This window comes from Eupeodes corollae, chromosome 3 (assembly GCF_945859685.1).
Source record: "Eupeodes corollae chromosome 3, idEupCoro1.1, whole genome shotgun sequence".
NCBI classification, from domain to species: domain Eukaryota; kingdom Metazoa; phylum Arthropoda; class Insecta; order Diptera; family Syrphidae; genus Eupeodes; species Eupeodes corollae.
In genome coordinates this window covers 123,000,951-123,017,101 of record NC_079149.1, presented here as the reverse complement: position 1 = coordinate 123,017,101, position 16,151 = coordinate 123,000,951, and the positions used below count along the sequence as shown (strand labels likewise).

At 34.2% G+C, this 16,151-nt stretch overlaps 1 protein-coding gene and 2 non-coding genes across 10 annotated transcripts in view; 1 reads left to right on the top strand and 2 right to left on the bottom strand.

The window, feature by feature from the left end:
- Positions 1 to 3,035: 3,035 nt before the first annotated feature.
- LOC129949854 (dedicator of cytokinesis protein 9) overlaps positions 3,036 to 16,151 on the bottom strand; it is an 85,647-nt gene continuing 72,531 nt past the window's right edge. For 3 of the 8 annotated variants that reach the window (XM_056061534.1, XM_056061532.1, XM_056061538.1), the window contains 6 exons: positions 8,956 to 12,009; positions 8,676 to 8,822; positions 5,424 to 5,634; positions 5,065 to 5,353; positions 4,776 to 5,005; positions 3,036 to 4,449 (listed from right to left, as the gene is read on the bottom strand). In XM_056061534.1, the coding sequence (XP_055917509.1) occupies positions 4,424 to 4,449; positions 4,776 to 5,005; positions 5,065 to 5,353; positions 5,424 to 5,634; positions 8,676 to 8,822; positions 8,956 to 12,009 (3,957 nt within the window). In that variant the 3' untranslated portion in view covers positions 3,036 to 4,423. Of the gene's footprint in view, positions 5,006 to 5,064; positions 5,354 to 5,423; positions 5,635 to 8,675; positions 8,823 to 8,955; positions 12,010 to 16,151 lie in introns of all 8 variants that reach the window. The other 5 variants (XM_056061536.1, XM_056061540.1, XM_056061537.1 and 2 more) reach the window with 3 other exon arrangements.
- Trnan-guu (transfer RNA asparagine (anticodon GUU)) lies at positions 5,706 to 5,779 on the bottom strand. Its single transcript has one exon. It is a non-coding gene; the product is annotated as a tRNA-Asn (tRNA).
- On the top strand, positions 12,821 to 12,892 carry Trnaw-cca (transfer RNA tryptophan (anticodon CCA)). The gene has a single exon. It is a non-coding gene; the product is annotated as a tRNA-Trp (tRNA).

The window sequence follows — 16,151 nt, the reverse complement described above, 5'->3', positions numbered from 1 at the left end:
TGAAGTCAAGAATATAACGAGTAATGTAATTTCAAAAAGTTAAGTTAAGGCCTGTATGCTACCAAACTAATAGCTTTCCATTGGTGCAATCATAAATTGAAGTTTATAATCTTTTTCCAGTGTGACACTTTCAAAAAAATGTATTTGGCTTAATGTATAGTTTATGCTTCCAAAAATATCCTGCGAAAGCGCAAAGTTTGTATCACAGAAAACAACAATTAAAGGTATAATGGGTTTCTATGGCACTTTACTCCAAAGCACCTTCACAGATGAAAACGGTTGAGCTCGCTAATAAAATAGCAGTTTCAATATTTGAATAGGTATTTATAGTTTTTTAAAAATGTATAAGTAATGGACGTGGTTATTGACCCCATGGTGGAAGAATATCAATTTCAATTCAAAGAGATGAAAATCGAAACTAATAGGCGAAGGTACATAACGTGGAGTCCTCAAAAGAGGGACAAACCTTTTAGCAGACATTTTTCGAGGAAGACGGTGGATTAGCCATAGCAGATTAGTAGTTTGTATGGTAAATATAATTATAACAAAAATTGATACCTGAAGCTTTTAACGTTTTTTTTTCGAAACTATATTTTTTTAAATTCTTGACATCATAACTGATGGGTTACACAGGTATAGAAATGGCGATCTCAAGGCAAACTAGCCTGAGATCCAATTAGCGCTGTAGTGCGCCGTTTTGATACACAGGTATAAGGCCTTAATTTATGTAAGAAGCACTGTCAATTAGGGTTTTAAGAAATGTTACCAAATTTTAGACAACAATTTGTTTTATAAGATGAAAAAAGCTGCTTACAGCCAACATCTTTCTTTTTTTCAAATTTGAACACGATTGATTTGTTACCAATTTGAAGTGGGTTTCTAGGTTTTTTTTTGTAAAAAATATTCATAATTATTTTAGAGGCAATATTTTTTCTGCTCAAATTTGTTTGATTCCTGGCTGTTGGATAGTTGAAAGTACGACATCGGCATCAATATGGGAACAACCTTTCCAGCGGTATCTGGAAGGGTAAAGGGTGAAATGTAAACATCATAGACCCAGTTATTGGGTGTCACATTTTAATTAATCATATTTTTTACTTTAACTGAACTTTTATATGCTTGACACCAAAATCGAACAAATTAGCTGTTTTTAACCCCCGAAGTACTCTATCGCAAGCTGAGAAAAAAACTTGCCATATTTTGGAATTCAAGGCCACATTTCTTCACACCTATTTTTTTTTTATTGAAATATAACATACACTCCTAAATTTTCTTCTAGGCTTGTTTGCCCTTTAATCGAACTATAATTCTGTTTTATTTAGCATTGAGTATAGTTGAGTCAAAGACGTGTAAGACTAATAGATTCTGAAGCATAAATATAAGAATTGTTATGAACCACTTCTATTTCTACTCAGAGCTCAAGTAAGTTAAGTTTCTTCGAATGAAATGTCTAAATAAAAATGTATGGAAAGTATTTTTGTTGAAAAAAATCAATTTATGTTGCATACTTCTGGCCAAAATGAAAGCCAAGTTGTGAAGATATCGACTCTCAAAAAAAAAATGTACGATCGGCCAAAATATCTCTCGAACCAATAACGTTAGCGATTTAAACTTTACACTTTATTTTTTGACGTGACATCAAACTGATATATTTTTATAAATCAAAAAAAAAAACGAAAAAAATAATTTTGTAATATTTTAAAAACCTAAAACAAACATTGCTAGAAGTTGATAAACATTGATTTTCGACTTACATATATTAAATCAAACTATTTCATCATATGCAAAATAAAATATTGTTGGTATTTTTAGTAAATTAATTAGAAAAATTCAACTGACAACTTTTATAAAAAAAAAAAACAGGAAAACATACAACAAATAACTGATAAGACTGGGATTTCGAACCAACCATTCTCTCTCAATAAGGTAATGAAACGATTAGAAAAAAACGAGCACAAAAATATGGAAAAATAATATTAATTAATTAATAAAGTGCGTATACGCCCAGTATACCCCTGCAAAAGTGCAATTTTTATAGAGAAAAAAATTACAGAATTTTTGAAAGCGAACCGCACAGTAAGATAAAATGAGTATGGGTGGTATACAGAATCCTTTTGATAAGTGCCATGAAACTGATAATAAGTTTCAGATGATGACATTGCGCATTTTCCATAACGAGGGAAATCTCAATTATGTTTGTAAGGATTTTTTTCACCGCATTATCTTTATCTCAAAAAACCATTAATTTTCAAAAAATCGTCTGCAAATGAAACCAGTAATTGTAATAACCTTATAAAAGAAAACAAATAAACAAATACTTGCTGGAAAAAGACAGAGAACGTCTGATAGTTTAGATAGTACATTGGTTGCAAACATCGGTTTCAGTTTGGAGAAATAAACGATCGTTAAAAGATTCTTTTAAAGATTTTCATATCATGCGCAAAGATTGAGATGTTACTTTAACGTACACAAAAGGCTACATCATTGATATCTGATTGTAAGATAAAAATAAGTGGTCCTAAATGACTACCCTGGGAAACTCATAATTTAGCAATGAAAGGTTTGGAAACAACTTTTGAAATTAACTAATAAAAACTATTTAAGAAGAAACCCATATTATGATAAATTGAGGTTGAAACCCATTGGGAAAGTGGTGCAAAGCTTTAGAATAATTAGTGTGATTTGAGCACTTAAGCAAAAATGTAAGTACATTTTTACAAGCAACTTGTTTAAAAAGCTTGACAATACAGCACACATAAGAATTTGGTCTGTAATTACCATGAGAATTATTTCCCTTTTTAATGATCGAAGTAATTAATTTACCCATTTGAAGGAATTCCATCTGGTCTGGAAAATTATTTAATTATTTGTTTAATGACTCGCTGAGAACATAAACATTTAAGTCATCTGGCAAATTCCAATCCGCTTACTAAACATATGACATATTTACTCAAAACTTCATCTACAACCCCATCCACAAGAATTTTTAATGAATATTGTGTACCAATGAATAATTGTTAAAAATAAAAACCAAATTTGTATTTTTTATTTTATTTTTAAAAAAACATTTATTATTATCATCATCTAATAAATCCGTATATAAAGTTGATTTCCGCTGTCATTTTTTTTATTTTATTGTTCCACATCTATATAATATTTATATTTCGATCGTTACCTTGTTTTAAACATTATTTTAACTATATTCGTATAATATATTATTCAAATAAGTTCATTATAATTTTATTTTATTTTGATTTTGAAAGAAATAGAAAAAGAAACAACATTAATAGCTTTTAAAAGACACTAATTTGATATTTTAAATATTTTTGTTTGTTTTCTGAAATTATTAATTTCATTATGTATATTTAATATGTTAAGCAACATTTATATTTATATTTTAATTTTTATTTGTACGTATATTGATAATATTACTTTTTATAAAAAGTATATTAAAAAGAAAGAAAAAACTTATTAAGAAATTTCTTTGAGAAATAAAAATACACCTAATCATAGCCTTAAAAAATAAAAAATTACATTCGAGAAAAATAAAGTAAATATATATAACAAAATAAACGTAAATAGAAATATACATATATGTAAATACATTTTTAAAGTGTATTCTCTTAAATGACTAGGTAAAGGTTATAAGAGTAGACATTTTATTTAAATAATATTATTTATAGGAAGCAACAAAAATACATACAATTCATAAAGTTTTTGTTTTGTTTTGTATCAAATGGACCACAGATAGGATAATATATATGTATATATAAATAAACACACTTGTCATGCATTGTGCATTTATACATAGCAATTTAACAAAATATTTAAAATATTACAAAATTGAGACAGAAAAAAACTATCATCATTTGTATCATAATCATCATCAGAGCTACTTACTAACTTGATGTTTAAAACATTCGTTTTTCTTTTTACTTTTAAGTTTCTATTTTATATTTTCGTTCATATCAAAAATTTCTACGTTATCTACATAGTACATAAATATTAAATATGATATATTATTTAATTGATTATAAACAAATTAGGTTTGACCAGTTTTATTAGAAAAGTACACATAAAAGGAAAGAAATATTTATCAACACAAATAAATGTTAAAAGACAATAAACGGTCATAGACATAAACCAAAATCGTTATTTATAAAATTTCTATTTTTCTATGCTGGTTACTTTCTTGTTTTGCTCCCAATCCATAATTCTAATAAATTTAATTTAATCTACGATATAAATTAACACATTTACGATATTTGTTTGTTGAAGGATTAAGATTTTTCGGGATGAACATTTACTTTGTTTAAAAATTTATTTTGTGCGTTGACTTAGTTTTATTATTCTTTAATTACTTTTTTAATGGAACTGGCAGGGTTGTGTTGAAGGTGGTGCACCTGTGGCACGCACTATGTTTTTAAGAAACGCTGTAATACCCAAAACCTATAAAAACAAAACATTTATCAATCATGCAACACAAACAATACAATTATTTTCTTTTTGTTATATAATTTTCTATAACATTCCAGATTTACATTTCAAAACAGGTAAAACAATAAAAGGTTTGTAGGGAATGGGGAATGGTGGGACAATAACAATACAAGGAATGGGGGGGTTAGTTGTTGTTAGGGCGTTGGTTGTGCATTTGATTGTGAATTATGTGTTTTCATATTAATTTCTCTTGGTTAATCTACTCTTTTTCTCTATCCCTTTTGTTTCTTGATAGCAATTAGTTTTTTGTTTGTTTGATTATTGTTTTTAAGCAGTACTTGAGTTATTTGCAGCGCCACTGATTGCATTGAATAAAGCCATGCTGTTGCGATGCTGCGTGCTATTACAACTCTCGTCCAGCGGAGTAAAAGGCTCATCGAGTAGCTCACTTAATGCACTGCATAGTTTCTGATAGTTGTCCTTCAAGGCGGAATGATATTCGATTTGGTCACTACAAATCATGCGAGCGTTCAATTGGAGGGCCGTGTTGCAAACGCTTATGAAGTCCCTATAAATTAAATTTCATGTCAATTTGTATTTCGTTTGTTTGTTTAAGAAAAACTTTACCTAAAAACATCTTTCAAATCTTCAACTCTATCAATTTGGAAATTATCTGATATCTTAGGATCCAAGAACGCCGAAGCATAAGCCAATGGTCCAGCATTAACTGTAACTGCAACACTTCCCTGTAGACGCAGTTGGAGTTTCTTCACATCGGCTGGTGGTAGAATCACTTCTTCCAATTCGGAAACTTTGGTTTGCATCTCATCGATGGCAACTTCGATGGGACTCAGTTCGATTATTTGACGATCTTTGATTGGAATTCTTTTGAGCACATAAGGGAAAGAGTATGTTGCTGAAAAATTTAAGATTTTTGATTACAATTATAAATTTATTATTATGAATCATTTGATTTTAATGTTTACTTGTGACGATGGTTTTCCTCTTCCATTGGTCTTCAACATTACCACGGGCACCACCGGTTTTTGTGAATGGTGTTTCATACATAAACGTATCCACATCATGATTCTGTTCGAATTCATTTAGACGGTTGTCTAGTTCGTCTTTGCAGAAATAGGGGATGACGTGGGTGACTTGGATGTAAGCAAGTTTTGTATCCAATCCATTGACATCAACCTTAAAATGAAATTAAATAAATGATAGGTAAGCAATACAAAGAATTTGTATTGAAAAATAAAAAAGGAAATCGCCCCCGGGTGGGCTCGAACCACCAACCTTTCGGTTAACAGCCGAACGCGCTAGCCAATTGCGCCACGGAGGCATGTTCTTGTGCAAGGCAAATTCTAATTTTGACATTTTCATTTGAATTCGAAAAAAATTCTTTTACAATAGAACATTCTCGAAGTATAACAAAATAAATCTAATATTGACACACATCGCCTCTCCATCGATTTTAAAGCAGCCTATAACTGTTTAATAGATTAAAACTATACCGTTTTATATTGAGTTTGTCAAGCTGATAAGCCTTATCAGAATAGCAGAGATTCAACAGAAGCCTTGGTAAACTTGGTAAGGCGATGAGTTGTCATTTAGCTGTTTCAATATTTTTTAACACTGTCATAGGGAGCAACTCCTCGGCCAATACGAATAAAGAATATGCAGATTACTTCGATATTATGCATAGAACCAAACCAACAGTTACTGGTGCCTTTTCCAATATCGAGTTTAATTCGAACAACATAGGTCTTTTCATAATTGACGACAAAACGAAGTATATGCTGCATCGAAGAGTCTCGATTTTAATCGCAGACTTGATAAGAACTTGACCATTGGAAGGTATTAGTTCGAGGTGGTCAAACAATTCATCTAGCTTTACCTATAATGAATCTTGCTAATAGCTGTTTCTTTGGTCTTAGATAGCAAGGCCCTGTCACTAAGTACCAAGGAAAAGCTGTACAAAATTCTTAACATGTAAGATAAATTAATGTTCGAGAGAAAGATTTTACGTACGATCTGTGGACCAACTTGTGTCAACAGGAAGAATAACACCTGGACAATACGAGAAAACCATGGACTGCATGAGCCATAATGCCACTTGCCCTGGTCAAAAACTGCGTTCCTAACCACTACGATGACCTAAGCAAATGAACATCGGAGTGTTCCAGAGGGAACAGGAAGCATCGGCAAACTCCATCCTCGGTTGAATTGGAACCTTGTTGAGGCTGATACACGCTTACATGGCATTTGAAACTGGAGCCAGCACGATAGTAATCGAGTATGCTGGTGGAAACTATTACTTGACTAGACATTATGTTTATTGTGATAGCAGGTTGATCTTAAGATCTTTCCTGCGTAGGTATTTAAAAATTCCATTCTAAACTTTTTATTAAAGTTTAAAATCAGTAAACTCTACTTTGGGTTTAAACTTTAGTTCAAGAATTTATTCGGTATCACAGTTTCGTTTAACCCTTGAAATCAGTTTAATTTCCACATCAAATTAACCGAACAATTTCTGCAGTTTAAACTCCAGTTCTGCGTTTGGAACCACTTCCCACGGTGACATTTCAATTTGAATTGAATTTAAATTTCTTTGTTTTTCCTCTTTTTCTTAAGTTTTCGTATTTGGTTTTCAACGCATCCGTTGTCCGGCAATGGGATCCATTCTTTGAATTGAACTAATTTGCAATGGAATCCCATGCCGCGGCTTTTTCTTTTCACGACGCCTGATTCATTCAGGATGTCGCGCCATGTCACACAGACCATTCCACAATCCATTTATGGCACACTTGATGATGTCAATTATAATTTTGTGTGGGTATTGGATAACCGTAAAGGACCTTTATTATGCCAAAAATTTAGAAATTATTTATACCATCCAAGTAATCCGTAAGCTGCAGCCCGAAATTTTTAAGTAGGGAGTGGAAAATGAAAGTGACAGAATGCCCAACAGCTGAGGAAACAACTTGAACAACGTTGCGTTACATAATTAATGAGAGCGTTTACTCTTCCTAATGAGGCAATAATAGGTGGAAAAAAAATGTTTGTGTTCATTTTTCAGCATTTTAAAAAAGAAACTTGTATTTGGCATACCCTTTACAAAGAAAGTGAGAAACTATATCTAAAAAAGCTATTATTACAATTTTCATCCTCGGTTGAATTGGAACCTTGTTGAGGCTGATACACGCTTACATGGCATTTGAAACTGGAGCCAGCACGATAGTAATCGAGTATGCTGGTGGAAACTATTACTTGACTAGACATTATGTTTATTGTGATAGCAGGTTGATCTTAAGATCTTTCCTGCGTAGGTATTTAAAAATTCCATTCTAAACTTTTTATTAAAGTTTAAAATCAGTAAACTCTACTTTGGGTTTAAACTTTAGTTCAAGAATTTATTCGGTATCACAGTTTCGTTTAACCCTTGAAATCAGTTTAATTTCCACATCAAATTAACCGAACAATTTCTGCAGTTTAAACTCCAGTTCTGCGTTTGGAACCACTTCCCACGGTGACATTTCAATTTGAATTGAATTTAAATTTCTTTGTTTTTCCTCTTTTTCTTAAGTTTTCGTATTTGGTTTTCAACGCATCCGTTGTCCGGCAATGGGATCCATTCTTTGAATTGAACTAATTTGCAATGGAATCCCATGCCGCGGCTTTTTCTTTTCACGACGCCTGATTCATTCAGGATGTCGCGCCATGTCACACAGACCATTCCACAATCCATTTATGGCACACTTGATGATGTCAATTATAATTTTGTGTGGGTATTGGATAACCGTAAAGGACCTATATTATGCCAAAAATTTAGAAATTATTTATACCATCCAAGTAATCCGTAAGCTGCAGCCCGAAATTTTTAAGTAGGGAGTGGAAAATGAAAGTGACAGAATGCCCAACAGCTGAGGAAACAACTTGAACAACGTTGCGTTACATAATTAATGAGAGCGTTTACTCTTCCTAATGAGGCAATAATAGGTGGAAAAAAAATGTTTGTGTTCATTTTTCAGCATTTTAAAAAAGAAACTTGTATTTGGCATACCCTTTACAAAGAAAGTGAGAAACTATATCTAAAAAGGCTATTATTACAATTTTCAAAAAGAAATTTCTTACGATATAAATCTGAGTTTGGTACTTTTTGCCTTTTTCGGTAGAACAATCTTTTGGCATAAATATTCCTGGCACACTGGCAAGTAATGATATCATTTTTAACTTACCGGTGATGAATCCATAATCATTTTGACAACTTCAGCTCCAAACTTATCCTTGTATTGTTTGTATAGTCTATCAGATATCTCACTTAGCGAAGTCAGCTTAGGTTCTTTATAAACAAATTCAACAGCATGGTCTTCTTCGAAGTAAATCTGGAACAGGAAGAAAGAAAATTAAAAAAAAGTCAATAAGAGAATTTGTCATAAGCGAAGCAAAAGCGTTTCTGGAAACAACTGCGAATAAGCATTGTGTTATTGTTGTGGTCTATTTATTTATCCATCTTACCTGTCCATAGAAAACCACTCTGTAAAATCTTCCGAGCATTCTCTTCCCGGAACGATTCACTTCAACTACCTTATTATATGACTGTGTAAGATGTTCATAGGAATGGGCTAATGCCACATAGTCACGTCGTTTCTCATAAATTGGCAAAATCAATTTATACAACGGTCCTAAGCATTCGAATCGTTCGGCTCTGTCCAAATAGTCTGCACACTCTTTCAACTGATCTAAGATCATCTGTTCGGTATATTGAGAATCCTGAGCTCCTGAATCCAATTTCAAACCTTTCTCGTCACGGGGAATATTTCTTGATATGGCAGTGAAGGCAGCAGCACCCCAATCCATAGTCCCACAACCCTTCAGCTTCAAATACTCTGACATAAGAGCAGCAATGTGCAAGTGGCAGCAAGCTGCTTCAGAGATGTTTCCATTTTGCTCATGATTCCGAGCCATGGTGATAAGCCAAGTGTGTCGGAGTTCGGGAGTGGATGCATAGGAATTAGCTAGAGATAGTTGGAGTTCCAGAAGACGCTCTGGATCCATGTGATGAGCTTGCATTTGGGCTGTGGCCATTAGAACTGTCCGTACGCGTCGTGTTAAGTCTTTCACCTCAACCGGGAAGCCGGTTCCCTTCATGGCCTTATCACTATTCGCATAGCTGTTGATCAACGACAGAGACTCCTGGAATCTGGCATTGTTCAGTCCAATCACATTGCCAATCATCTGAGATACAGAAATTATCACCTGCAGGTGAACTCTCGTTAGACCCTTTCGTCCGCTGAACTCGAAATTACTTCGCATCAGCAAATAGAGCACGGCACAGGATTCATGCCGAATCGTCACCAATCTACTGTCGCAAGCCTTCAACAGCTCATACACCATTTGTCCACAGAGAAGAGCATTTCCCTTGAAAAGCGCTGGAGAGAAGTTATTTATAAACGCTCGAAGGGCAGCAAACACGTGTTTGGAAAGGTTCTCGGACTGACCGAGCTGCAAATAACGCAAATAAACTCGCGCCAACTTTGGTAACACACAACTCTCGTTCAACTTATCCCTAAATTGTATCGAATAGAGTCCCATGCAATCGAGGATGATCATACCGACTTCGGTGGCAAAATTCGACTCATACAATGCCAACTGACTACGTACAGTTTCTTCGACTAGATTCTCCCGATTCTGGGTGAGATTTAGAGTGCCCGTTTCGTGGGCATTGCCATTTTCCATATTTGGCGGCGCCATTCGAGCTGGTAATGTGCTGGCCTTGGCCAGGCGACTGCTCTTACCCAAATCATCATTCAAAATGAGATTTTTCTTTCCCACATAGCGGAAATGGACTAGACACAGATCAAGGATGGTGAGGAATGAAACAATTTCTGACTCAGTGCAATTCTGCCACCATCCAATCATCTGATCCTGGGCCAGGTGCTTTATGACAAAGAGAAATGCTGTGAGCAGATCTTTAGTTTCTATTGCTGAGAATTTGTCACTTCGTGTCATCGGTTGGGTGACACTTATCGAACGGTTATGTCCATTCCGGAGGGCAACTTCGTTGTCGTTGTGGATGTGGGTTGTGTCATTGGAACCGGATTCTGAATTAAGAGAGTTCAACGATGTCTCTGAGTTTCCATTTGTTATGATTTGTCCAGCGATGGCTGCCAGATAATTCGAGTCCTTGATGTTCATGGAACCACGCATTGGGTTTGGATGCTCGATGTGGAGGGTCATTCTGTTGCGGGCACGGGGTGTGCTGGAGGAGGACGTCACTCCCAGGTCCTTGGAAAACACATAACTGCTGCTCGATGAGATTCGCTGAGTGAACGAACCACTCTCGCCTCCAAATGGTTGCTTCTGGGCTCCCTCTTCCATGAGATCAGGAATTCTATTCAGATTCTCCAGAACAATGCCGAGCCAGGGGACGTACAGCAGGGCGATTCGTCCCAATTGTCCTCTGTTTTGATACCTATCATCTAATTCATGCTTCGCTAGGAGATTCTTGAAGATTCCCAATGCATGACGTCTCACATTGGCCATTTCATTCAAACTGCCCTTCACCTCCTGCAACATCAGGCCGGAAAGGAAGTGCTGCCGGCAGAAATCCTCGGACAACGTGAAATGATGCATCATCTCTGGTGGGCGGTTCTTAGGATTCAAGAGGAATGGCAAGTTCAGTGGTACAAAATGCTCATGCTGGCAAATCTCCTGCAGGAAGTTGAACTTGAATTCCTGCAGAGTTCGAGGATCTCCCGGAGCAAAGCTCTCCATATAGAATCGAATCAACTTAAAGACAAACCCTCGATCCATGTAAGTCAGACATCGCTTAACAAACACCGAAAGCGACTTGTTCAATTGTTGTGTCTCGATTGGCAGATCCTTATAGCGGGCTATCAAATATGGCACCAGCACCTGAATCAACGACTCAATTCTGGCCGGAAACTCTTTGGGGAATCTCTCATTTCGATGCATTCGTATTCGCCCAGTGTCGAGCAAATGCTGAGCCATGCTCTTGATCACAATCTCAAAGAAAATCCCCGAGTATTTCATGAATTTGTTGACTATCAGAAAATCGGTATTGGTAGGATGCAAAATCGCCGGCAGATGACGACATAATTCACCATGAACTGTTCTAGTCTGGCTGCCCAGTCCCTTCTGGCTGAAATTTGGTGCATAGAAGACATACTTTGTATACGAAGCTAGGAGTTCTTTTCGTCCAGCTTCCTCGATAACCATGTGAATGATATTGGTCAGAAGTCGTATGACATTGAGACCAATCTCCTCACTGGTTGTGTTCACAAGTAGTGTGAAAAGTTCATTGAGAACCGTTGGCAGGAATGTTATAAGTGAGGTTATGTGAATTGCATGAGCTGCTTTGAGTATTTTACATGTTTCAGACTCAGCTGGGATTGCGGAGATTTTTCCACTTTCCAGGAGCTTCTCGGCATGAGCGAAGAAATTGTGTAAATGCTGGTCGCCGGTCAGGACTGTCGAATCCAAGCGGAATGTAACCGTGAACAATGGACGCTGGTTATCGATCCATTGTATTTCGGGACCACAATTCTGCTAAAATGAAAAGAAAATTGGTTTTGTAGTAATTTGTTTTAATAGGCTTTCCAAATATGGATAAAAAGAAAAAAGTTTTTAAGAATTTTAGTGTTTAAGAGGAAATTAAAGAAAATATGGCAAGTTTGCTGCTTACAACTCTTAAATCACATTTTAAACAAAAATATATCATGGAAGATAAAACAAGACAAGCAGAGACACACCTCAAGATAAGGAATCTCCAAACTTATAGAGGAAAGTTTAATCTTTTTAAAAACAAAAGCAACGTTCAACTTAAAATAAAGATTACATATTTAGTTGGAATTTAACTTTTTATTTGATTAAGTCCAATGCTAAAAAAGTTGCATAACATCATGCAAATAAAATAAATTGTAAACAACAATAGCAAAGGAATTGCAAGGTCGGAGATACAGATAACAAATATCCACAAAGTGCATTGTCTTGCCTTGCCTTGCCCTGCCTTCGAGAGCTGCTATAGTGAGGGATTGAGGGGATTAAGGATGACCTAGAATTCACTATCAGAAGTGTTTCATGATATGAATGAATATTTTTTTTAATTTTTGCATTCACTTGCACTTGCGAACTTGACTTTTTTTGTTTCCATTTAACAACTGGGGGACGTTTTTGTTTTTGTTCGAAAGAAACAACTTTGTTCATACTTTTCTTGAGTTAAAAGTAAATTTTCAAAATATTGATCCATTTCGTGAAGTCCTGGAACAATGAATCCTTCACCACTTTTTACCTACTCTGAACGATACTTCAGTTAGAAGTAACGTTTACTTATACTCAATAGGGAATTAATTTACAACAAGACTCCGTGGCGCAACGGTAGCGCGTCTGACTCCAGATCAGAAGGTTGCGTGTTCAAATCACGTCGGGGTCAAAATGATTTTCTTTTTTATTTTTTAAATTATAAAATAAAACTGAAAACATTCGACTATTTGGCTGTTATTGATTTTTAGAGGCAGTGTCCAATGGAAAGAAGTTCTGCCTGGAACACGCTACAGTGATTGGGATGACTGAAAAAAAAGAGACGTAGATTACATGGATTTATACTACACGCCTCCACCGAAAACGTCCATCTACCACGGTAAAACAACAATAGACGTTGTGAATTTAGAGATGGCAGAGTAGATTACTTCAGGTAATTTACTCGGTAAACTACACGTTTGATTTGTTTCATTTACTACCTTACATTTGTTACGTGTGCTACCTTCACAAAAAACGTTAAATTTCAAAAATAATTTAAAAAAAAACGAGTGAATAAGTAACGACTAACGAGTGAAAAACACTGAACTATACATAAGAACCAAATATCTTGCGTAAATGAACTAAATCCAGTAGTTCGAAGTTTTATGAAAGAAAAATGCAAATTTAATAATCATCTGTTTTATTTTTGTCGTTTATTTTAAGAGTATAGTGTATCCGAAGACGAGAGTTAGTTTTTCACACTAACACAGTTATCTTTTAGATGCAATTTGTCAATTTGGTGGTTGAATGGACATTTCAAACTACGTTTTGACGTCTACCGCTACGTCTGCTACATTTAACTACGTTAACTACATTTAATTACATTAACTACCTCATTTATGTAGCAGACGTAGCAAATGTAGTAAATAAAATAAAATCGCATTTCAGCCATCTCTATGTGATAGACTTGTGATATTTTTAAAAAGCATAAAGGGTTCAGCATTTTTTCAAAGTTTTTGTTTACCAAAAAACTAGAAAGGATATGAAAAAGTCTAAATGTTGCGACAGTTTAGTCACAACGAAGACCGGTTTGTTAACTCAAAGAGAAACTACAAATTTTGTAGTTGTTAGAATGAGTTACAAATCCTTCATTTAGAAACAATGAGTAAACAAGTAAATTCATATAAATGGTTTTACTTACTTAGTCTTCTGTCAAGGTTTTTATGTTAAATAGCCAAAGAGTGGCCCACAAAGAAAAATGTAACAATTAAAATGTTCTAGAAAAGTAGAAAAGAAAGTTGCCTAGTGGCTCACTAAATGGCGAATTACAAAATTGAGAAAGTTAAGTCTAAGATTTTGAATATAGTTTTTGTTTGTTGATTGAATGTTAGTACGAACAGATTATAGCTTCATCTTACATTTGGGTGGAGTAACTACTTTGTGTACACTGTACACATCCCTCTCAACACTAAATTTTGTATAAATAGCGTATATAGATTTGGAAGATCATTAAAAAATCTCCTTGGATCTTAAAGATATTTTCTAAGATGAAAATTCTTTGTATCGGTTTTTTTGTTACATTCATGTTTTATATGTATATAATTCTTATGCAATATTTTTTTAAATTATGCAAGTCTCTAGTTTACACTTTTCTTTCCTTTCCTTGGTACACACGTCAATTTCTCAAAACTACTGTATTTTATAATCCAGAAAAATCAAATCGTATAGAACACACGAATGACAAAATTTAAAAGAAATTTGCCAAGATTTCACACCACCTCAGTTAAAAGCTTCAAAATGTTGCTTATATATTTTGATACGACTCAAATTCTAAATTCCTGACACCATACCAATGAGGATGACACTTCAGTCAGTAAGTCAATGGTTGCGTTCAATCTCAGACAGATAGGATGCCCTTTTGTTAGTGTTTTACGTGAAAAGGAACAGCTGATCTAGAATATCTGGGCTGTCAAAAAAGGAATCCAAAAGTATCCAAGAAATTATGGTAAATGCGGTTATCTGACAGAACAGCTGATTCAACATGTGGTTCGAATTTGTATGTTTTTTGGTAAAAATCCAGTGAGTTATCCTTAAAATGGTTGTTTAACCCTAGAAAGATAACCATATTTCATAGGCCATAAGAGATACACATGATTTGTACGTCCAATAGACGTAGGTTATGTTTTTATTTTTTGGGAGCTACCTAAATTTAGGTAGCCAACTCGTTCAAAAGGTACCTAAAAATCCACACATCCAGGATAGCCTATCCACCTCCAGATTGAACACAGCCAATAGGAGCATTCACTTAGCTAGTTGCTACGTAGTGAAGAGATTCTACAAAGTTAGTCCACATTGGCTTTGACGTTTCACAATCAGCTGCTCGGTAAGGACACAAGAATTCAAAATGAAATAAATCTTTCGGTATTTAAATACAAATATAAATCAATCATATTATATCTTCTATATGGTTGTATTGAATTTAAACAGAAACAACTATTTAAAGTACCTGTAAACACAAATGTTTCTTGTTTAAATATTTGTTTGTGTCATTAATATGACAGTTCCGTATTGACTAGTTTTGTAGTGCAATTTTGCATTCACAAAACTAGTTAAATTTTGACTACGTAGTCACTAGCTTTATGAATGCACCCGACGGTTTTTACGATTGTTAGATGCTTCCAAATATGTTGAATCTAGATTTTTTTTACTTGATTGGTTCTTAACTTCATAAGAATTAAAACCCGTACTCGAATATTAAACTCCCCGTAAACGTTAAGTAAGATAAAAGAAATTTAATAATATTTGCATTTTTTTTGGGCTCTGGTGTAGAACAATTCATAAACTGGGGGGTTTCTGAAATGTTTCTCATTTTAACAAAAAACATTTCAGAAATTTATTCAAATTGTTCATTTTTTGGCCATGACGATTTGAGAAACATTTCTCAGTTTCTGAAATGCATTTGAACTGTTTCCTAAATGTTTCTGAAATGTTTCAAAAATGTGTCAAAAATATTTCTTTCGTTTGGACACACCTTAAGAGTGCGGCAGTTGAGTGGGAGAATTATGGTCTAAGTCGAAAGACTCTGGATTATGAAGAATCACTGTTTATCATTATCAAAAACATGTTTGTCTATGATATTGAAATTTTAAAATGATTTTTAGGAGACATTTGTAATTATATTCCCCATAAATTCTGTAAGCATTAAGAAGCTTAGTTTGTCTCTTTAAAATAAAATTATGGTTTTTGTATAGATCTAATTATCAGAGTTCGAATGTAATAATAATTTACAATAATTACCACAAAGAAAAATTCTAACAAATAAATAATTTAAAAAATTCACAAAAAATCAACATCGAAGCAAAGGATAGGACATTCTTTATTCTTATTCAAAAAAATCTATAGTTTTTTCAAGGTCGGAAAACTTTTCAAATTGCGACATTAAAATTTGTTTT